We start from the raw sequence: 24,773 nt of genomic DNA on the forward strand, positions 1-24,773 counted from the left end.
GTTAAATACAATAAATAGCATTGGCAACTATATTCCCACTTATTTTTGCAGAAACTTTCATGGATGTGTTTGTGTTGTAAACAGAGCTTGTAAACAAGCATGATTGATAATATAGTGGCAGCATACTTCTTTTCTCTTTCCATCAAATTAATTTTTCTCTCCAGTTACTCTTTAGATTGGTGGGGATATACCTGTTGACTTTAGTTTTGCTGGGCTTGCCTCTCTGTCTTGGAGTGACTTGCAGCATTGCATGGGAGGGATAGACATTGACATTCACATAATAATCAGTAGATGACACACAGACTGCATAGTGAATGAAGAGATAATAATTATTAAGCTATTTTTGTAGTCATTGTAGTTTCCCTCCAAAGAAGAAAATAGTGATTCTGGTTTTGGGGTGATTTTGAAAGGAGAAGCTGCATCTTATCTCAACATTCCTTATGCAGTCCTGGGTTTCTATTTATAGATAGCATGCTATAAAGGTAAAGGTAGGTATTGCCACTTGCTATCAACTCTGTGAATACTATAACAAAAATGTAGACACAATTTTTATTTCCCTATTTGCATTTATATATCACCAAACTTCCATACAGGCACTGACCTTAGCTTCAGCTAGGTACTAGCCTCACATGTCTTCAGACCATACTTTGAGGACTTTTCCCTAAAGTGTTTGTTTCTGTATGTCTTGAAATCTATATTTTCAGTTGTGTGAAAGCAACAGCATTCTGATGATCACCTACTGAATTTTGCAAATTCAAAGAGCAGTTTGCTTTGTGGAATGCAAGTCTGTTTAAGCTTGTTTCAATAATCCAAGAAACTATGTAGCATGATCCTAAGCATCTTGATTCAGAAATAAAGTCCCACTGAGTTCAATGAAGCCACACATTTCTTTCCTCCAGAAAAACTGTTATGTTTATGTTTTTCAAAAGAAATCATTTTCTTTTTTTCAGACTGTCAGTTTGGAAATTTGGGATACAATGTTATGGTGTTTCTATTCCTATCTGAACAGCTAGTTCTAGAAAGTGGTGCTTCGTTCAAGGGCATTTATGCTATAGGGTCCTGCAGGGTTCCATCTTGTCCCACATGCTGTTTTATATATTAAGTGCCATCAATAAGTGAGTGAAACCCAGCACTACTTTCATTTTCAGCTGATTCAAGGAAGGCAATGTAAGTACCAGATCAGCATCTGGGTTTGATTATAGACTGAATGAGAGTCAATAAACAATCTCGGAGGAATTCAATGTTGTTTGCCAAGTGGAACAATTCCCCCCCCCCCTCATTTGTTGTTCTCCTGACCCCCAAGAGCTGGTTTTTGGGTCTTGCAGCGGGGGGGAGCCTCATTGCTTTACTGGTATTCATTGTGCTGGCTGAAACTATCACAACTAATATGGTCCTCAGTCTAGAGAAGATGGAGGTGCTGTTGGTAGGTGATTCATTTAGTTTAGTGATTCATTTAGTTTAGTGATGTAGAAACTGTTCTGGGTGAACTGGCCCTTCTTCTGAAAGAGCAGGTTTGTGTTCTGGAGGTGGTCCTCCATCCAGCTTTGTAACTGGAGAGGCAGGGGCACAGAGTGCTTTACACAAGTTTGAATTCTTCCTGTACAGAGCGAATCTAGCTCAGTTAACTATGCCTGGCAACCTCCTGGTTAGACTATCACAATGCATTATACATAGCATTGACTTTGAAGAGAATTCAGAAACTGCTGTTAGAGCAAAATACTGCTATGAGAGTGCTAACTGAAAACCAGGTGTTGGGGCTGAAACCTTGTTGATGCTGAGACATATATCTGGTTCCCTGTCCTTACTGGACATGAGTCAAAGTACTGATGCTTACCTTTATTCAATATGAGCATGCTTATGCCTTAAGGTCATCATTAAGGTCCTTTTTGGGGTAGTTCTGCTGTCACTGATACAGTAGGTGGCAACTGGAGAATGGGTTACTTTTGTGCCTTGCTTAATGAATCACATTTCCAGGGAAGCTTGAGTTGTGCCTATCTTCAATTGGAGCAAAGGCCCTTTTGTTTTCCTGAGTGTTTAAATATCATTTTAATTTTGTTTATTTACCTACTGTGTTTGGATTTTTATGGTGCTGTCCCTGGTTGTTTGCTGTTATTAGCTTATTAGGCTTTGTCTGAACCCAGACAAATTTTGGTTAATTTTAACTATAATCTCTTGGAACTGAACCCTACATAAGATGTCCATCTGTATTTCTTAACAGAATATAGATGGTGTCACTGATTTTTTTCTTTAAAAAATAACAATTGATTTCCTCATTTGTTTCAACAAGTTGTCATTAAGATAAATGTAAGCACTGTTTACTTGAAATTTTGATTGTTTTTTGCTAAGTGATTTTACATTCTCTACTTGGATTCTTGTGTTAAACCTTGGATAGCTCTCCAGTAAGTACCTTGTACTTCTCTAACATAAGTAAGTTAGATACATACAACCCCCTTTTCTGGGGCAGCCTAAAGCTTGGCTCATTGACTGTACTATATGCTTGGTTAACATTAACCATAAGTGCTTAGATTCTTGCACACCAATCCTTTGTATAGACAGCAGTTTGAGGTACTGAATGTAAGTCTTTGTACCATCTTAGAGGTACAAAGCTGCCATTTCAGCAAGGTAGGACTTTATCCTTTGCCTGCCACACTTCCAGTCAGCTGCATTTTGCCATTGCCACACTAGCAGCACACCTGCTGGTGTGGAGGTCTGGCAGGGAAGGAAGCAGGTTCTTGTGCTTTGGTTGATATTATCTGCCTAATAAAGCAGTGATTCTCCCAATGTGGGCTTGGCCTGGAAAAGGTGTCAATACTTGGGTGGATTTTTATGTTTGATGTTTTATTGTGTTTTTATATTAGATGGAAGGCGCCCAGAGTGGTTGGGGCAACCCAGTCAGATGGGAAGGGTACAAATTATTATTATAATTATTATTATTATTAGTAGTAGTATTATTAGTATTATTAATGCTAGAAGAGCTTTTAGAGGATTCTCCCTGGATTTGTGAGGATGGCTGCTTCCCCTCTGACTGCTTTGATGACCTGCTTTGTTCTAATGCTGTTCTCCTATATATGGTTTTAGGACAGAGATAGCCAGTGTGGTGCCTTCCAGATATTGTAGACTACAGTAGTCATAATCTCTTACCATTTGTGCCATGTAGCTGTGGTTGATGGGAGTTGGAGTCCAAAACTTTTGGAGGGCACCACATTGCCTGCTCCTGTTTTAGGAAGTATCAGATATGGCTTGCTATCTTTTCTAATGCTAGTAATCAGTTAGTTCCGCAGTCCACAGATTTTTGTGAACACCAGCAAGTTGCATGTACATGACTGTATGCAAGGATCTTCACACACCCAGCTGTGGAACAGACTTAATAATGCTGGATTTGGGGTGGGGATAGAATACAGAATAAGCTCACGAGGGTGGCATAAGCTCAAGATTTGGGAGACACTGGCATAGGACTTGAGAGGCTATTGAAAATGAGTGGTTCGTATGCTCTTATTGTCAGGCATTAATCAGATTTCAGTGGGGCAAGTTTTAAGTATAGTGTGTCAAAGTAGCAAATCTGTAGGAATATGTCCAAAATGATGTGCTTAGAAAACTGTTGAAAAGTAGATGCTCTTAATGGTTAATCTGAAGAATGCTTAGGTGCACTGCTTCATGGGTTGTTAAGTTTAAGTGATATGCTGATCTTGTTGGACCATATGCTGACTGGGCTTGTCTAGGAGACTGTGGAACTAAAAGGTTACAGATTAATTAGGCCGTAACCTGTGCTGTATATTGCTGAAAACAACACTGCTTTGTTGTTATGTTGGCTACTGCAGCAGCTTGCATCATTCATAGATTCCTCCTCCTTCAGAAGTAAGAGTGCATAAAATGTATGATTCCATGAATTGAACAGTGTGTTTGTTTGATTTAATATATCTCGTTTTGTAGTAAGAAAAGGCTCTCAAAATGGCTTGCATAAGATTTGCACAATATAGTCACATTATAGAATCACAGTATTTTGAAGTATAGTCCAGGTTTTTAATTTTATTGTTCCCTTCAGAAACTACAGTAAACATGTCTAAATAAAACATTGGGCTAGATGGAATTAGCATCAAGAGTTAGAACAAATGAGCCTACCAGCCTGTGTCCTTGGCTTCTTATGTTCCCATTTTATACATGCATTGGAAGTTGGATGGGGAGAATTATGTTTGGTCTGCATTTCAGAGTGAACCAGCCTATTTTGCCATTCTTGCACTGATACATGAATCAGAACATTGCATACTTTGCTATATTTTGCAGTGCAGTTGTGGTTCAGAAAAATATACACAGAATGCATATTGTCAATGCATTTTAGTGCAGTTTTTTTTTTTTAAAATAATGGACTTGTGATTGAATACATATGAAAGTGATACTGACTGGAAAAAGACTGATCTTTCAATCACTAATTGAAAGGCGCTCAAGGCAGGCATCCAAAACTAAGCAGGTCTGGATCTGGTTGGTGCCTGGATGGGAGACCATTTGAAATCTAATGTGTTCATTATTTTCTAATTATTATTTATTTCATTTGTGAACACTTCCCATGACACACCCAAAAGCAATTTACAATACAATAAAAACATTTGGAGCAATTGCTTGTATAAAACACACCAGGACAGTTACATGTATAAAACTTTTATAATAAAAGCAATTAAAACCTTATATATATAAACAATTTAAAGCACCAGCAGATACATAAAAGCAATTTACGTCCAATACAGGCAGAACCTGGCAGCAGCAGCAGCTGGGAGAGAGACATGCTTGATTTCTGCTAGAATCCAAGCCTGTGACTATGGGAGAAACAAGAAATTTTGGGGTGTTATTAATGCTGTAAGCCTCTCCAGCTTATGTTCAGGTTGTATATATGAGTAAATAAACCAAATACCCTAAAGACACCGCAGTCTCTGCTGTCTCTTATTTCCAGGAAACCAAACCTTAGGTAAGTGCATGGAACCCCTGCCTGGAATCTCTCATTGCTTGAAAATTAGGGTAGTGTATAATAGTATTTTCTTCTTCATCATTTTAATGTATCTATATGGGTTTTTGGTTGGTTGGTTGGTTGTAAGCTGCTTTGAGATGCCTTTGGCAAGAAATAGTGGCTAATCAATATTTTTTTAAAGAAAAAATACAGATTCCAAAAGGATAAAAGTCTTCTCTTAGATGACTTTTTGAAAAATGAACGCATTGTATGTATGTCATACATGGAAAAAAGGTGGGATATAAATAATGTACTCTCCAAATCACAGTAAACACAGCCACATTATCTCAGTATATAGCCTTAATTTTGTGTTCAGGTGAAGATGCTAAGTTATATGCACCCTTTGTACTCCTAAAAACATCTGGCTTGTTGTCTTCTTTTTGGTATTATGAGAACTTTTCTGACAGAAAAAAAGTGTTTATCCAGAAATTTAGTCAAAACTTACAAGTGGCTGCTTGAAATGTATGCTGTTGATAGGTGTAATGTGGCCTAAATGTTACTACACCAAAGAGACACCTACCTGCTTGCATATGAATGAAAAGTTGGGTAAGTGTCTAATAGAAAGGCACAGCTTTTTGTTTGTTGACCTTCTCACATGGAAACATAGATACTTACAGTGGTTATAGAATAGAAAATCCTTTTCTGCTTACAATATGAATTAATTTAACAGCAGGAAATAATAATAAACTGAAAGGGGAAAAGTTGGCTTGATTTTGAAGCAACTGTTCTATTACTTCAAAGTGGCATAAGTTGTTTAAGATGCTGAAACAGCCATTTATAAATCTGAAGCAAGTGTAGACGTGCAGTCTTCTTCCAGACAAATTATATTCATTCATGTTCTTAAGGTTGAAGATGAAATTTAGAGACCACACAACCAGCCTGTGTTTAGCTTTTGTGTTGAAAGATGCCAAATACTTAAAAGTGCAGCGTTTCCATAGGCAGAGTTTCTTTTGTACTCGCAGACGATGGAGCCTCAAATTCCAGAGGCATTACATGGGTAGTTTTAATGAATTAGTGTCTGGTTTTCCTGCAGCTGATGTGACAAGCAGCTTTATAAGCTGCTTCCCATCGATCCCTGCTTTCCAGCTCTTTTGTGTCTTCTGCTTGGAGGAAAACGATGAAGAGCTTGGTTTCTACAGTAACTACTGCCTGCAGGCAGATTTCTTTCAGGGTTCCTTTCAGTCTGTGCAAGGATGATGTGTTTGGTTTCTTTAGAGCTCTTTTCTTTGGTAGCCTTGGAGGTTTAAATTTTATATGGTTTAATGTTACAAAGTATGGTAGGATTTGTAATTGCAAGTGAAGTATGTTTTCCAGAAGTGGCTTCAATTGGTGTTAGTTGCTGTTGGCCTGAAATTATTTTTATTGAAAAATTGGTATAAGCTAAACTTGTGGGGTGTCATGCTTGTAAAAATACATATAGTGTAGGGAGGAAATTTGGTCCAGTTTATGGAGGAGTTGGTTGTCCATCTTATTTTCAGTCTAAATCAGAACTCTGTTGGATCACTCCAACTCTCCATCTAGTCCAGCATTCTGCTTCCAGAGGCCAGATGTTTCTAGGAAGCTCACAGTTAGGGCTTCAGTTAGGGCTACCCTTCCCTGCTGCCTGTCCTCAACATCTGGTATAGTGCCTCTGAACCTGAGTCCGTTTGCTTGTCATAGAATCATAGAATTGTAGAGTTGGAAGTGACCCCAAGGGTCATCTAGCCCAACCCCCTGCAATGCAGGAATCTCAACACATGGTCCCCCATCCCATTTGAAACCATTCACAACCCTGCTGGCTTTGCAAATGTGCTAGCAGCTTTATTGTTGCACCACTAGGAAAATATAGCTAATATCTTTTTATAGACTTCACTTCCATGATTTTGTCTTAATTCCCTTTTAAAGCCATCTGACACAGTATTACTATTGTCATAGTTAAGCACTGTGAAAAGCACTGTCATCCATCTTGAACCTACCCTGATTCACTGAGTAACCCAGAGTTCTAGTACTATGAGAAGGAGATTTTTTTGGGGGATGGGGTATGCTTTTCATTATTTGTTACCTTCATAGGTGTTCCAATCACTGGATTGTTTTGGTTTCTGATTTCTGTACCTTTGTAACTGTAATACTGTAATATATGTTGGAGATATCCTTTGAAATATTCAGATAAGAAAGCTATTTTGTGTGAATGTGTATGTATTTATATTATTGACTAATATGGATAACGATTAATTATAGCTTTAACAAACTAGGTCTATGTCCCTGAAAGAGCAGATTTCAAAATGTATCAGGAATAAAGAACACAGTATTTCTATACAGTTATTTCTTCCTCCACCCCCATGACATTCAACTGTTTGAAGCAGCCTCTGGTTGTCAGAGTTTTCTCAGCTGAACAAGTTGGTTGGAATCCTGCCATACCGTAGGATCACAACTTGCACACATTTAACTTGCACAATCACAGTTCTATGCGCTTGGCAGCTGGCCAGCTGATATCACACAAATTAAATGCATGTGAGGCGGAGAGTTTAAAAGCTGTTTGCTTGCTGAATTTTCCTGCGTGGAAAAAGCTTTTAATTTCTCAACCTTGGACTCTGGGAAACTCTTGGGTGGGCTATGGATGCTTTTGCAATATCTCAGGTGACCCTGTGAGATCTCACACTGGCTCTGGCAGGTAAGATTTTTCATGTAGAAGTGGTTCTAGGGGGTTGTTCTGACTAAATGTGATTTCAGTTTTACACACTACCCCTCCACCCAGAATATAACATACACACCCCAAGACGCTATTTTCTCCAGTAACTAGAGAAAAGGACAGTAACCTAAAAAAAGAAAGAAAAAGAAGAGTTCTTGAGGTTTTTAATGTATGCCCTTTTATGAAGTATGGATCATTTCCTAACCAATTTTAGGTCAGTGTGTAGGACTAAGGCTTTTGATTCAAATCTAGCTTTTCATGATACTATGCTATTTCTGTGAATGCTAGTTTTGGTCTTTATATGTGTGTTCAGTTCTCTGTGTTAAGACTTTTTAAAAACTGCAAATAGTAATTGCTCATTTTGTAACCTGAAATAACACTTAACAATTAACATTTTATTAGGGTAAAGTAATACTGATGAAATTATGCAAATAAAAATTTATACTCTTCCAATTAATAAGTGCATTTTGTTTTTATTTTGCAGATGTACATTCAGGTTTCCCAGCACAAACATCAAGATAACATTTACAGCTTTATCCAATGAAAAAAGAGAAAAACAGGAGTCCCCGCAGTCCCCAGTGAAACCTGTGCAACCCCAGATCTCTCCCCTAACAATAAACATTCCAGACAACATGGCTCACCTGATCAGCCCTCTCCCTTCTCCCACAGGAACCATCAGGTATTTAGACATTGTGATACTGCATGCACAATTAATATACGACCACAGAATTTAATACAAAGTAATGCATCACTTGAAGTTTTCATTTGTGTAATAAAACTTGGAGCTCAGCTCAACCTGGGAATAAACTGTAGACTTGCACATTCTCTTCAGCCATCTAATCGTGCTGGTCTTACTTGAATTTACAGTACTATGGATCGCTCAAGGCCAAACTAGAGGTAATGGTTTCAGACACATATTTTTCATTGTGGGTTTGCCCCAATTATATATACAGTAGGTGAGAGAGGATGCCCTTTGCTTACCTTGATAGTACGCCCATGGGTCAAGACAGCACCATGGAAAGCTCCAAGTGAGCAAACTAACCACATAAAGCTAGGATTGAACTAAATCCTTTTATGTCTGCAGATCAGCTTCCAAAGCACTTTCCTTAAGGTGTAGAAGACCTTAAAGCAGCAGGACTCTTAGCCTGAAGCCCAGCATTCTTCCTTCTCCACTCATAACACTTTTCTCTAGGCTAACTGCCTGTAGTGATGGGTGGGCCAACATGGTGATTCGGGTTCCTGTCATGAAGAGAGTTACTTCTTTGGGAGGGTTCAGGCTTTTGAGTTTCAGGCTCTGGAGGATCCAAGCCAAGTATTTCTGGTTCAAGGGTGCCAGATCTAAACCACCGTGGCCTGGGTCAGTCTCCAGCACCTTTACTTTTGGTGCTGCTAGTTTGATGGATTAGGAAGACGCTAACAAGAGTGTGGGTCCTGACAGATGGTTCAATTTTAGGAGGAAGAGAGGCATGCTGGTGAGTGGTGCTGAATACCTTCCATGATCACTTAAATTCCACGGTGGATATGAATGTGGAAAGAAGGTTCTGCAGTTCCCACTCACATGGCCCCTTTGCTCCTAAACTACATGATTGGGGGAAATCTGCATGTAAAAGGAGAGGTCTGCTGCTGTTGTGTCTAGTTTGGCTTTCAATATGTGAGTGTTTAGAAATTGTCAGACTTGGAACATTTTGTGAACCAATGATTCATACCTGCTGGGATTCCTGGGAACATTAGACTGAGTTTAAGAACCATGATAAATGTTGACTATGTAGTAACCTAATAGCTGGTTTTATATGGGTGGTGGGCATGCTCAAAGTCACTTAATAACATGGACCATCTCTCTAATAAGCCATCTTTATTTATTTTGTTTGAAGCTTATACATATTTTGTTGAGTTGTATTGATAATTCAGTTAATTAAAATGTGGGGAAATTCATCTGATATTTTTTATAGCAGCTATTTTTTTGCCTCCAATAAGTGCTTTCTCTCTAGTAGGGAATGGTTGACTAAGATGTGAAAAATTGCTGAGACGAAAAGTCTTAACAGCACAAATGCAAATATGGTGGGGGGGGGGGAGCCAAAGGTGTTTCTGTTTATATAATGGTCAGCCAACACCTCACAAACAGGTGTTTCTGTTGTGTTCACTATCTTAATCTCTATGAATTTAGTTAAGCAAACTGCATGAGTCAAACGACACAACTGAACTCCGTCTTCCCTGTACCCCCAAATCTACTCTGGAGATTTGAGGGGGAAGCACATGGGGGAGGAACGGAAGGGAAATTCCACTGTGTCATTCTGTTTAAGCAGTGACTTAGTTGGATGCAATGCAATGCTTGGTTTTATGGTAACACTTTCCAAAAGAAAATACTAAAATAAAAAGTATTAGATTAAGAAAAGTATTAGTTCCAGCTTGCATGTCCTTCTTGTTTTTGTTCTGTGGGATTTCTCAGTGTCCCTGACCCTCAGTGCCTTCTCCAGTTGGAGGTTGGGTTGGGATGTAGGAAAATGTCCACCACATCCCTGCCCTGAGTAGGTTTTGAGACTCTAAAGTAGTAGAAGGGATGAGATGGCAGAGGACTCTGGTTCCTTGCAAGAGCTGAAAGTGATTGCTTGTATGGTCTTGATCCTTTGTGAGCGTTCACTTGGAACACTTGCAAAGAATTTATCTCTTTTGGGGAGAAAAGTTGGGTATGCAGGCATCTCTAATTGCAATTTAACTAAATCATTTTTACCAAGGGTGCAAAGGAAATTTGGATGTCATTTGCAAAATATTTTAAGCAGCTAGTATGTGCAGAGTACATTTAAGAATATTTAAGTTGGTTTTGCACCAGCAAAGGTGGCAAAACTGTGACTTGAGCTGAGACTTTGGAATCATGATTTGTGTGTAGTAGTATGTTCAGTGAAAAATGTGTGTGGTTGATTTTAACTCAGACTGCAGTGTCTACATAACAAGTAATGAATCAAAATGCTTCTGTAGATCTATTACAGTTGTCTTTGTGTTGCCTAGAGTATGTGGGCTGTATCCATTGAAATCATTGACCTTAAAGGCTCATCCCTGTTCATGCAGTAGAATTTCCCCTCCCTTTCCTTTCCCCATGTGCTCCTGTGCACCCCACACACGTTTTCGGGGTTTCTTCCCAACCCTCCAGAGCAGATTGTAGGGAGGAGAAGGAGGACTTTTCAACTTTATAGCATTAAAAATAGTATTCAAAATAACTTCGAAAACATTACAAGGCTTTTCAGCTTTACAGCATTAAAAATAATAGTCGTGGCTGCTTTGAAAACAATTTAGGAAAGGCACTACATTATAAATGCTGAAATCTATAGAATTGTCCAAGCAGCATTCTGTGCACATGCTGTGACTTTTGTGTGTGTTCCCAACTCCCCTTCTTACCACAATCTCTCATCACTGCCCTGCCCCCCAAAAAGCTACTCCTGGAGGTCATGGGGAGCTGGAGTGGCAGTGAAGTTCTGTAGCTAAAATGAGAATCACACAGTGTGGTTGCTTACAGGCACCCTGGAGTTTTATTTTAAATTACCTTTTTGTGCATGTGTTATTTTTGGGAAATTATAATACATTACACATTTTATTGCAGTTGCTTTGTCAAAATAAAGCATGTCCAGCGGCTTCTGAGGCACATAAATATAAAATCACATTGGTTGATTCTTGGTATCAAAACAAACATTCGTCCATGCAAATTCTTTCCTATCAGAACAAAACATAAACAACATATCTCAAGAGAAGCAATTGTGACCATATAATCTTTCTCAAGGGAGAACTGACTAGAACTTCTGTGCGTTACCCTGCACATTTATATGAACAAGGTAAAAGGAAGACCCAGAGATGCCAATATTTTTCATGGAACTTTTCCCCCAATGGTGATACCAATCGTCTGTGTTTAAAGACTCAAAATGCATTAATTATGAAAGATCAAGGGTAAATCAGGCTTTTAAGATTCCTCCTTACAGTATCTTCACAGTACTGTTTGGAGCTGCATAAATTATTGACTCCAACTATATTACCAGATAAGATCTATATTAAAAACTAAGCTAAATTGGCTAAGGTAAGTTTAAATTGGCTGACTAAAATGTGCCCTTATTAAATGGGCAGCACATGTAAAAATAATAATTATATATAAGTATTTTTAAAAAAAAAACACCACCTACGCATGGCAGGCACCATCTTAGAAAAAGCATTCATTTTCTTTAACATAAAAAGAATTAATATTCTAAGACATTATCTGCTATGACATGCACATGGATCATCAAATGGCTTTTTGTTCTCTTCAAAACTATTTGTTGTCATAGACAAATTTAATTAATTTAAAATTGCATGCTGTTAATTTCCTTTTAATTGGGTGAAGGCCCTATTGAGAACCTGTAGGCAAGGGTCAAAATATATGTGAATCCCTGCTCCTTTTGCACACAGGAACTTTTAAGCTTTTCACTCCATTAAGTGTCAGCCTCCACCCAGAAAACCCCATCCAAAGGCTGAAGATCCTTTGGAGCAGAATCTCACGAGGGACTGTTGTCAACGGAGATACTGCCTGTCCCCCTGCACATGAAAGGAAGCTCTTTCCACTCACACATGTAGATAGTGTGTTTGGATCTCACCATAGTGTTTGCTGAAAATTAAATGGAAGATGGAGCCATTATGTGGGCTTATTCTCCATCTAATAGCTGGGTTGGCAATAGTTGACTGTTGTCTGGATAGTGATGCTGTTCAGGGGTGGGTATGTTTTTGTCATGTAGGTGCTTTTCTAAGCTGATTTGTTTATCAGTTGTACATTTTAGAAGTCAACATTTTGAATGCTTTTTAAAAATAAGTTCATTCTAAAAACTTCCACAAGTAAAGTTGATAGATATTCAGTTTGAAATGCTGAAATAGGCCCATAAGCCAATACTATTGTGGGCATGCAGCAAAACCACAGTAGCTCTGGAGTCAGTTGGTTCCCTTTTCTCCACAGGTTGATCTTTAGTCTCTGTTGTATTATCCGATCTAACAAAGTTTTTGGTATTGTTCATTGTGAAGAATAAACAAATTATATGTTCACTTCTATCATTCTTTTTTGAAATCTTTTGAATTGGTTTACTGCCCTTCTCACTATAGCCCACTATATCCTGAAGAGGATTTAGATCATTGTAGCATTTCTTTTGTAACTGATGTCCATTACGGGTGTGTCCTCAGCTACCTCAAATCTAATCTGAGAAATGCACCTAAAACAATTCTTTGCATTCCTAAGGTTACCATCCTGAATGTAGTTCCTCATTTGATCTGACTGTAGTCACTGGACACATGTGAGAGATTTGCCTACGTATACAGATATCTATTCCAAACTAATATGTGACAGTTGGCATCTATATGCAACCACTTCCATATTTAACAAGCAATCCTGGCATCTAGTAAGATTGCCAGATTACAGCCTGGAGACTCTTCTGTCTCTTTACAGTCTTGCAGGAGGATGCAGCTGTGGCATTAAAAACCAGCATTTGGACCACTTTACCGCTAAAACAATAATTACCTCCCTCCCTCAACCTGTCAAGCCTCCCATGTGCTGTTGGAAGATGTTGCTTGAAGGCCTCGCAGCTTCCAAGTTGAAACGAAGGCTGGCTGCTCTTCACACTTGCTAGAGGGCAGCACCACACTTTTTGAAAAACTAGGTAGAATCAAACATTTCTTGACCTTAAGAGGGATTGTTTTCTCTATATTGAGAGCATGTGAGACTTCTGCCAAGATGTTAACATTTTCCTAATCTAATAGTAACAGGAAAGTAAAGCCTGCTTCTTCCCATATGTCGCTCACTACTGCCTTCATTGGTGAATGACCCCTCTCTTTTCTCCTCAAAAAGAGCATTCAGATTTGTGCTGTAACCACTGTTTACATGGAGTATTTTCATCAAGGCATCAGTGAATTGGCAAATTTAGCCTCCATATCTTTTTCCAGGCACTGTCCTATAAGAGAAACTGGATTTGACAGTGTGATCTTTTAACCCAGGCTTTGTCAAGGCTCTTTGTCTCACCACATTGAATTTTGTACTCTATGAGTTTCAACTGAGCAGTTTCTTCTGCAGCTGTACTTGTCCTACTTTTGTAGTTCTACATTTTGAGATGCCACATCCTTGTTTAAGGCTTGTCCATCCATTTTCATATATACTGTTGTAGACACAAGTAAAGCACTAGACTCTGAAGAACAGTTTTCTAAAAATGTTTACATCTAAGTTCAATTCCTTCACAAAAACATCACATTCATAAAATAGCGGTTAATGTTATCTTTATGAAAGAGATCCCAATGATCCCTTCCCCCATAACTACTAAAGTTCACAATGCTGAGAGACTCATAAGGGTTAATGTGGAAATGATTGCAGGTTCTTAATTGCATGATTTATTTTGTAACCAGGGGTGTTTGATATTTTTAATTAGTGGGTGGATATACTCTGTAATGGATATACTCTTCCTATTCTACAGTGCTGCAAATTCCTGCCCATCTAGCCCTCGTGGTGCAGGTTCTTCAGGGTACAAAATGGGCCGTGTAATACCATCTGACCTACATCTAGTGGCTGACAATTCACAGTCAGAAAATGACAAAGAAGCATCTGGTGGAGATAGCCCAAAGGTAAGTTTGATTGGAATCAATATTGTACCATTGATTCTTGAGTTCTGTGTTACACTAATGGAAATGTATTGGTTGGAAAAAGCAAAAGTAGCAATAATAACTATATGTGGTTTAGTAGTTTGAAATAGAAAACAGCATGTATCCTGTATATCTGTGTTGTATTTAGCTTAGATGCTACGGAATGCTAAGAAAGTATCATAAAGCTAGAAGATTATACTTTCACAATTTTCTTTTTTGTTGTCAAGTGATTTTCTAAAATATCTTTTAAATTATATCCATTCTGTGTGTTGGAATATTGAAAATGCTAAAGCCTATAAAAGTTAGTTTCAAAACGAAAAGGCATCAAATATGCAACCACAGAGTTAAAGGGGTCCTTGTAGGCAATGTAGTCCAACTCTCTGCTTGATGCAAGAAATCCAGAGCTAGAACATCCTCAACAGATGGCTGTCTAGCTTTTGCTTGGAGACCTTCAGTGAAGAAAAGCCCACTACCCCTCCTAGATCTGCCCACTTGGAGCAATAGAGAGCAAGTCTTTGTCCTCTTCTGTGTGACAACCATTCAGGTATTTGAATGAGTGCTATCTTGTTACCCCTCAGTCCTCTCTTTTCCAGTCTAAACATGCCAAGTTCTTTCAACCTTTCTTTATAATAATAGGACTTGTTTTCCAAAGCAGCAGCTGTATTTGTTGCCTTCCTCTGAACTCATTCCAATATGTCTATATATCATGGGAAGTCACTGTTCTGAGCACTTCTGTACTGGATCATTCATTCATTCATATTTTAAAAACATATCAGTACACCATAGTAATGTAGTTTAAAGTTGTGGGTGCTGTATTGACAAGCTTGAGTGTGTGCACGCTAATGGAATTTTGATGTCTGGAAACCATCCTATGAGGAATGCTTGAAAGAGCTGGATCTGTTTAGTCAAGAAAAGAGAAGATAGCAGTTTTCAATATTTGAAGGACTGTCATGCAGAAGATGGAGCAAACCTGTTCTCTGTTGCTCTAGAGGGCACTACTGCAAACAATCAATGGAAACTGCAGGGAAGTAGAATGCAACTAAACATTGCAGAAACTTTCTACTGGTGAGCACTATCTGATCATGGAATAGAACTGTCTGAAGAGGGCTTTTATTTGCAGGAAGTTTTTAAGCAGAGTCTTGATGGTCAGCTGCCAGCTATGCTATAATGTAGTTTTATTCTACGTTAAGTGGGGGTTGATTTCCAAGGTATCTTCCAGTTTTGTGATTAATATGGATATGGTGTTCCACTTGAGGTTGAATAATAATAGTGCAGAATAATATGGAATGATTACTTTCCACGACTTGGAAACTATGGAAACTATTAATGCAGCATATATTCACATTAGCCTTTTTTGTATCACACTGTTGACTCAAGTTCCACTTGTGATCAACATCAGTCCCAACTCTCAAACACATAATATCTCCCAATGCAAATCTATTCCAGAATTGTCTGATATTTTCAAGCATTATTGTAATACACAACTGATGTATTTCTTACGTTACTGAATGGATAAGCTGCTGTAGAAAACTTTACTGTATTCATTTTCATCTTCTTTTATAGGATGACTCAAAGCCACCTTATTCCTATGCACAACTAATAGTACAAGCAATTACGATGGCACCTGATAAGCAACTTACACTAAATGGAATTTATACGCACATAACTAAAAACTATCCTTACTACAGGACAGCAGACAAGGGCTGGCAGGTAAACATAACTAGTATTGTTTTAAGTAAAATAAACAGAAAAAGACTTAGTTTACTTACTACTTCAGCCACTGACTTCACAGCCCCCCTCCTGCCCTGGTTATATGTTTAACTTTGTGAAATAGGTTTTTAGAGCTTTGAAAATGATTAGCTGTTTCAGTAACCTAAAATGGTACACTGGTTCTTTCAGTAAAACTAACCCTTTTCCCATGACCCTTTTCCACATAGAAAGGTTAGTAATGGATGTATTTTGGGGGAGATGAGGGTTTTTCAAAAGTGTAATTGAGAAGTGAGAAATCCTTAAATGTCTGGTAGTGGAATGTTATTTATTCATTTATTTCATAAAATTTATTCATCGCTTGATTGTAAAAAACCTCAAAGCAGTTTAAGTAAGAGTCACAAATTCTGTGCCAACTTCTCCAAATGCTATTTCCAGAAACCCCCAAACTGGATTACTTATCTTCTTCATCTAATAAAACCAACTTGAACATGTGCTTTTGTTTTTATAACGTAGTCTGTTGGCAGCTATTGTAAGGTTGCAGAACTTGGGATATTCCAGTATAGATTGGAGAGACACGGGATGGGAGAGGAAAAGAGGCAGGAATTTTTAAGGAGGAGGAAAAAAGGGGACATGGAATGGGAGAGAAACAGTGAAGTTTGAGGAGAATTCTTTTATTACCAAAATCCTTGGCCATCCTCATGTATTTGTTCATGCCTGAACAGCATATGTTGCCTGAATATTTCCAAGCTTTTTAAAAGGAAAATTCATGTTTTGGTTATTAAGAAACTAGAAGGCATTGTTCAGTACATCCTAGGAGTGTAATGTGAAGAGCTTGAAAGATCAAGTCATGGAAGGCCACCAGAATGTCAAATGACTTTTCAGCATGTAAAATTTAAAACTGCGTATTGAAGTATTTCAGGTGACAGAAGGTAAAAATACAGTTGAAGCACCAGGAAAAGGCAAAACCGTGTGTTAAAGAGGGAGAAACTGCAAGACCTGAAAATCTAATAAATATGTGGGGCTATGTAGTGATAGTTCCACTGCTGAAAAAGTTGGTTATGATGAAAGGGTGACGGCTGTCAAATGAGTATGTGGTGACTGGAGACTGGTTTCACAAGGAGCGGAAACCTTTGCGTTAGGCCATATTCCTGCTTGATACTGAAGAGATGGATGATTTCTATATATTTTTTATATTCCATAGAATTCAATTCGTCACAATCTCTCTCTGAATCGTTATTTCATCAAAGTACCACGTTCCCAGGAAGAACCAGGCAAAGGCTCCTTCTGGAGGATAGACCCTGCCTCTGAAAGCAAATTAATAGAGCAGGCTTTTAGGAAAAGGCGGCCGAGAGGAGTACCTTGCTTTAGAACCCCACTGGGACCTCTCTCTTCTAGGTAAGGAATCAAAGTTGGGGGTTTAAAAATACACTTTCAGAGGCTTCACCTTAAGTGTGACTTGTTCTGCTGGGCATAGGGTAACCGCAGTCCTAAGCAATCGCAATGTTGTTAGAGCTAGATGTATAACAATTATAAAGGACTTTTCCTAAATAGAGAACGGGTGTTGGTTGTGATTGACTGCACTAAGGAGCCATTAAAATTTCTTCTTGAGGAGACTTGGTGGGTTTTGCTTCATACGAAGGATCTGTTGCCATTTTGGGGGCTTGAAATCCCTCCCCCTCCAAAGTTTAGGCTGGCTAGTAATGTTGTTCCTTCTCAGTTTTAGCCCTTTCGAGTGCATTGCATTTCTCAGTTACCACAAAACAATAGCTGTGGAGGGCTAGATTCACACAGTGCAGGTAATGTAGTGTCACAAGAATCGACTTTCACACATTGAATGTTGTCAGTTTGCATTATTAACATAACACCTGCCAAGCTGCCCTCTTGCTCCACAGTTGCTGCTCAGGGATAATGCCCAGCAAGGGCACACTCTTCTTTCCCTTCAATCTGTTCACTCTTCTGTAGTAGCTAGCTAGCTAGCAAGCAGCTCTACATGGCTTTTGATTGCATTTTTTTAAACCATTGACTTGCCCCCTGGCTTGAGCCTTCTGGAGAAGTATCCATTTACTTTTTGGACCTAACCCACTCTGCTTAAATCTGGGTGTGTATAATACATTATATAATATTTTAAATGGGTGACACCCAGCCATGCTCCCCCAATTGTCCAATGAATTCTGCTTGTGCAATGGGACTTCTTTCACACACACCCCGAAAATCTTCCCTTGTTCTACAGGGATTGTATTGGTGGTGCAGGGGGCAGAAACTTAAGCACAGATTTTGAAAGTTTTCCTTAAGAGCTTCATGTGTTCCATCATTTAACTAAAATTCATAGTGGCTAGGCATGCATTTCCGAATAGAACATGAACAGTTAGTAGTTTCCTAATAGGGAGAATACTCTGGTGCTGCTTAAACCAAGGTGGAAATAACAGAAATATAAATTTTTAACAGTTCCATTCATTCTTTAGGTATTGTCCCAAAAATGATGTATCTAAAAATATTTAAAGCAGATCCTGTGTGTTAGAGAAGTAGGGAAATCCAAGGAGAACGTATATGACAGAGTAACAAAGATCAAGGTATTTGAGTTAGGGAATTCCATACCTTTTGATCGTCTAGGGTGCCTGTGTGCCTGCCAGTGTCTGCTTTGGTGCCCACACAGGGGCTTCAGCACACTGAACCTCTAAATTGAGGCATGCTGAATAACTCATTCGTTTTTATTGACATTTGTTTCAATGCCCCCCACATCCTACTCCTTGTTCTGTGGTGCTATAGTCTGCTTTTGAATTGCCTCTGCAAAAGTCTGCGAAGTCAGGAATTTGTAGTACTTCTCAGTCAAAGAGCTCCTCCTTGTGGAAAGTATATGTATTAAATGGTTTTTGAGGCTGACTACTCATCGTAGCTGTCAATTCTCAATCTGAAAGTGGCTGCTTTTGTTCTTCATTTGCAGAAGTGCCCCAGCTTCCCCTAATCACTCTGGAGTGTTATCTGCTCACTCGAGTGGTGTGCAGACCCCAGAGAGCCTGTCAAGGGAAGGGTCACCTGTCCCAATGGAACCTGAGCCGAGTACTATCCAGCCAAAATTAGCAGTAATACAAGAAGCACGATTTGCACAGAGTGCCCCAGGTGAAATATTCATACAGTGTTCATGTATTTAATATGCATATTAAAACTATACCAAACTAATGGAAAGTATAATGTAGGCTTCACTTCAAAAGCCAGGTTTGTTTGCAGAAAGAAATTATGAATGAAAATTAAAAATATAAGTACTCTATGCTTTGTGAAGGGCTAATAGAAGCCCCTTTTCCAAATACTTTTAAGATTTATGAGTTGGGGTTGAAATGGGATTGTCATGCTGAAATTATGACAATTGATGGTGCTGGGTGGGGTTGATGGAAGTTGGGAGTCCAACAACTTCTGGATTTCCCCAATGCTGTGTTAGGAGGTCTCCAAAGGGGAAAACAAACCAAATTGTTTCATAGGAGCACAGAGATTACATTGGTGACCTCCTGCAAAATGTGCTCAGCCACTGAACTATGGATCTACAACACTTCCTTTTTTTGTTTTTATTTTGAAATGTAGTTATGTTAACTATTGGTGTTGCCAGTAGTTGCAACTCTCTCCTTGTGGCACAACAACATTTATTTATTTTTGCTTTTTTACTGCTGAAAACAGTGTCAGTAATACTGAACTAACTGGATTTACTCTTAGGATAGCTGAAGAAACTGTTGGAAGGAAGGAGTAGGCTTTTTTAAAAATTCAAGTAAGCAATATGTTCATAGACTTTTGGAAAGTGGATGATTTAACTAATTTCCCCCCTTTGCCTTTTTTTGATAGGATCACCCTTATCTAGCCAGCCCGTTTTAATTACTGTACAGAGGCAGCTACCACAAACTATGAAACCTGTCACATACACTGTTGCAACTCCTGTGACAACATCAACATCCCAGCAGCCTGTAGTACAGACAGTTCATGTTGTTCATCAGATCCCAGCTGTGTCTGTCACAAATGTGACTGGATTAGCACCAGCAAATACTTTCACTGTAGCTGGACAAGCCGTGGTCACACAGGCAGCAATGGTGGCCCAACCTAAGGGAGAACCTCAAGAGAATGGAGACCACAATGAAACGAAAGGTGAGAATTTGGTTCCGGTTCCCCTTCGAAGTAATACAGTCCAAATATGTTTTGTATTTGTCGCAAGTAGAGAAAACAACTACATAATACTGATTTCTCTTGAGAAGTGCTAATTTTGATGCTTTAACCATGAATCATTCAGTGCTTTCAAACTTTTATTCTAACAGATTTTTATTTTTATTCCCACCCCCAGTTAAAGTGGAGCCTATACCTGCCGTTAGCCATACAACCATAGGAGCTGCTAGTCGGATCATTCAGACTTCTCAGACGGCACCTTTACAGACGGTTACTCTAGTGCAACAGACACCTCTAGGTCAACACCAGCTACCAATAAAAACTGTAACTCAGAATGGAACACATATAGTACCCATCACCACAGCAATTCAAGGTCAGGCCAACACTGGTAAGTATTTGGAGTGATGTCTTTAGTGTCACAAATTTTTTGTCACAGTGATGTCCAGAATCTGTGGATTCTTGATTCTCAAAATTGTTACAGATTTGTGCTTAATTCTTTAGCTTATTTTGAGGTAACTACTACCTTGGAAAATTAAGGGGTTTTTTGTTTGTTTTTTAGTCTACATCCTTTCCCTTTCAGGTTGAGTTAGGAACTGATCTATGATACAAAGAACTGTGTAACTGTGCTGTGCATTTGCATTTCTGGAGGAATAGCTCCCCATCCCAGATAGCAGTCTGCTTTTAAAATCAAAAGGATGTTTCTGTTGAAAGTTAGGGAATTCTTCTGTGGGAGAGTCCGGAGCCACCACCAGTTATGCTCAAGGCTTTGGGCATGCCTAAAGTAACTCTTTTGACCCCAGCATTGGTTTGATTCATGGTGTAATTAAGCTTTAGATACCCAATTATCTTGGTGTTGTTTTATTTATTTCCCTCCCACCACATGCTGCCCTAAACCTTGAAAATGCAGTTCTTTACAATGTATTATAGTTATTTACTCATGCTTTTTTCTTGGTCGTTTCACAATCCTTTGGGACCACCTGCTCCCGGTAGAATATAGACTGCTATCCTATTCACACTTTCTGGCAGTAAGTTCCCTTTACCACAATAGTGTTTTTCTTCTTCTTTAGCCATAAGGTCAGCCACTGCAGATATTTTCATTCACCCATGCAAGAACATCCTAGGGTCGTTCTCAAATGTGTGCCGCATCAAGCTTTCATGTAATACTAAAGCCATTTGTGGAATTGGGCTTCCTCTTGTCTTGCCTGCATTTAATGTATCTCCGTTCTTTTATTTTACAGCTGCTGCAAGTCCCCTACACATGTTAGCAACCCATGCATCTGCATCAGCTTCTCTTCCAACAAAACGTCAGAACGGAGACCAGTCTGATCAGCAAGAGTTGAAACGTATCAAAACGGAGGATGGAGAGAGCATAGTCATAGCTGTGAATGTTGAAACTCCACCTGTGGCAGTGAGTGAACAAGGCAGCCAGAACTAGGAACTTAAGAGGAATATTTCTTTTTAGAATGATGCTCCGTGGTGCCAAAAGGAGACATTGAAACACCTAAAAATATTGAACACGTTCTCACATGGTGGGGAAAGGGGCCCTGTGACTTCAACTTTCAGCACTGAGAAAAAAACACAGGTGGCCTTAGAACTCCTTAATTTAAAAATCGAAACCAAACTGTCCAACATCTTGTTCCAGAGGCTGTGACCCCTTTCCCCCCACTCCTCCTTGCCGTTCTGAAGTGACTCTTTATAGATAAGGAGAGATACAAAAGTTGGAAGTCTGCAACTTTAAAAAGCTCTATTGGATTGATTACTTTAAGGATTGAGTATCTCAGTATATCACAGCATGATAAGTACTTCATGTGACTGGATTTCAAACGATTGTATATTCCTCAAAGGGAACAGAGGCAAGGAGCCATTTCCTACATCTTGGCAGCTAGCCTTTCATAATGACCTACCCAATGCAGTTGTTGGTAGATATGCAGTATTTTGTTGTTCACATGTGGAATTAGAAATTTTTGATGTGTACTTTCATTTTATTTTCAAAATAATGGGGTCTTTGACATTTCAAATCACTCCATTTCTACTCCAGAAACTTTGGAATCACACAGTACTTTTCATGTGAAATTTTGTTTGGTAAAACTGAATGTAGGGTTTTTTAACCAATGGAATGATTTAATTTTGTCCTGTTAAAGTTCAGATAAAGCTACTTTGTTACATCTGCAAATTTTCATATTTTAGCAGTTGCCTGATAAAATTTAATCAGATTTTATTACCTTGTGTAGTGATCAAATGCTTCTTTGGGCTTGCATGTTACTGATTAGAAATACAGTGTAAATGAGCCGTTAACTGACGTTAAAGAACTGCTATGATGAATTTGACCAGAGCTGCACTTATCTGTTTCTCTTTCTTGCTACCTTTTGCTGTTTGTTACTTTGTGTTGACTTTGATTGTCCCTGGCTTATTTTTCCAGTCTAAAGTAAAACAAGAGTCTCGCTTAATATTGTGTATGTTTAAAATGGCAGACTGTTCTTCATTTAGAAAAGAGAAAATTCTTTATCACAAGTCCTTTTAAAAAGAGGGGAAAAAAACTTGTCAGAGGTATATCCAATATTTTTCAGCATAAGCGCCCACCAGTAGAAATTAATCTGATGAGTTTATCTTTAACTTTTGATGTCCTGCACAGACCTTCTGGGGTCTGCATTAAGAGTAGCTGTTGAGGTTTTCTAACAGTGGCTACCATACTATAATAAATGTGGTTTTTTTTAAAGTGTGTGTTCTGCAGTTGAACATTTTAAAGGATACTTCTCAGAGTTGTGATTGTAGAATCCACCTTACATTTCAGAACTGAACTAAAAGCTAAGACTGTTTTTTGTCTTTCATTCACATGCTGTCTTGTCCCTTCATATTAAGGTGAGTTAAAGGTAAAGACTGGCTTGAACCTTTGATTTGCCCTTTTTTGGCAATACCATTATTTATATATATTTTTTCATTTTGAGAAGAATCTGTATTTTCATGATGGACTGAAATGGCTTGGAATGGCTTATATTTAGTCAGTTTTTGAAAACTGTTTATCTGAAGACCAAATATGAGAAATCTGTACCAAGTATCATGTTAACCCACACAGTAGAGCTGTCACAGTGTCAATCTGGATAATACATATTAAAAGATTATGAAAAAAATGCTGTACACTAGCTGGATTTATAACAGCCACTATAAGCTGGGTAAAGCAAAAGAATTTATGTAACTGCAGCATTCTACTTTTTGTGCTGTGGTCACTTAATTTAGAAATAATTAAACTGAATTATTGGCAAAACATTTGGTTATAAACCTACTATTTCATGAGTATTAGGCAAACTGCTGCAAGTTTTTGAATAAAAAAATCTGGTGAAATTCTTAAGTCAGTCAAAATTTATTCACACTTGGAAGTTTTCTTATGCACCCAATATAGTCAGTGTAGGACACAGAATCTTGGAGCAAGATTTACTTCGCTGTCCTGTGCACATCTGTCAAAATGCCATGGTTCCAGGTAAGGGCGCATAGAATGATAGCCTTCAATATAAGAATCTTTAAACTCACCTGCTGTTGACCTACCCCTTCTTCCATGGGCAGGATACTCTAGACATGCTTGCATTTCCATTCCATAAACTTGGTTAAGTAATGCTATGCTATTTGAGCACTGGGGAAAGCTTAGATATAACTTTAAAGTGTCAAAATGCCAATTGCCAGGGCTCAGACAAGTGAAACAGGAGGGCATGAGTAGGATAGGCATTGGAAGTAATAACATAAACAGAGTATTACCAAATACAGAAATTCTTTCCTACCCTGTCTGCCAGTGGTGTCTTATCTTTGCTTGTCTTACTCCCTTTCCCTTATTATATGTAATATGTGAAGCTTTTACTTCAGTCGCCTTTGTAAACAAGTAATTGCACAAAAATACTAGGATTTCATTGAAGTGTATATTATGGCTCTCTGACATTGCAGCTGTCTGCTTGTGTGACTGCTACTTGAAACCGGTGCTGATGTTTTTTGCAGAAGAAAATTTAATACAAGTCCATTTTAGGTTACCGAAGACACTTGGACCAAGTGGGCAATTGCCTGGATGAAATAGCTAATGCAAAATCAGTCTTCCCACCCCCCGAGCAATTTGAGTCACATGAGCAAATGCCTGCTAGTTATATCAACATCTGGGTTTATATATTTCCCCAACGGTGTTGCACAGAAAAGGAGCTCTGGGTAATTTCTGAGCAGCATGGCACAGTCTCTTACCATATCAATGTTGTAGTTAGCTGATGTACCTACTAGTGTTTGGATTATACTACCATTACTACAGTTGCTAAAAGTTGTTTCTGCACTGAGCAGTGCTTATTTTTCATCAGAATTTGACTTTCCTTTACGCATGAATTATTGTGATTTTAGCTAGTGTTTTCCATGGCCAAGGCTCAGGTGCAGAGAAATGGCATATGCATTTAACTATTAATAGCTGTTCTAGGTTGTACTTGTGTTTGTGTAAGTAGTCTAATCGGCATTTCTTTCAAAACCAGTCAGACAAGCCCCTACTGGAGAGGAAGGTCCATCCAATCTTGTTTCATGTGCTGTGGGAGGAGACCTCTCAACTCATTTTAACAGTGGCAGGAGAAGGTTAATCTGTCAAGTGGGAATATGGCATTGGTGAGAAATGAAACA

The 24,773-nt window shown here is 38.6% G+C and overlaps 1 protein-coding gene across 2 annotated transcripts in view; it reads left to right on the forward strand.

The window, feature by feature from the left end:
- Window positions 1-22,857, forward strand: part of FOXK2 (forkhead box K2) — a 30,085-nt gene extending 7,228 nt beyond the window's left edge. The window contains exons 2-9 of one of the 2 annotated variants that reach the window (XM_083597725.1): window positions 8,149-8,343; window positions 14,126-14,273; window positions 15,855-16,001; window positions 17,203-17,396; window positions 18,943-19,118; window positions 19,830-20,126; window positions 20,320-20,514; window positions 21,380-22,857. In XM_083597725.1, the coding sequence (XP_083453851.1) occupies window positions 8,149-8,343; window positions 14,126-14,273; window positions 15,855-16,001; window positions 17,203-17,396; window positions 18,943-19,118; window positions 19,830-20,126; window positions 20,320-20,514; window positions 21,380-21,576 (1,549 nt within the window). In that variant the 3' untranslated portion in view covers window positions 21,577-22,857. Of the gene's footprint in view, window positions 1-8,148; window positions 8,344-14,125; window positions 14,274-15,854; window positions 16,002-17,202; window positions 17,397-18,942; window positions 19,119-19,829; window positions 20,127-20,319; window positions 20,530-21,379 lie in introns of both variants that reach the window. The other variant, XM_083597724.1, reaches the window with a different exon arrangement.
- Window positions 22,858-24,773: the final 1,916 nt, after the last annotated feature.

Source organism: Podarcis filfolensis (assembly GCF_964270895.1).
Source record: "Podarcis filfolensis genome assembly, chromosome: 2".
Classification (NCBI taxonomy): domain Eukaryota; kingdom Metazoa; phylum Chordata; class Lepidosauria; order Squamata; family Lacertidae; genus Podarcis; species Podarcis filfolensis.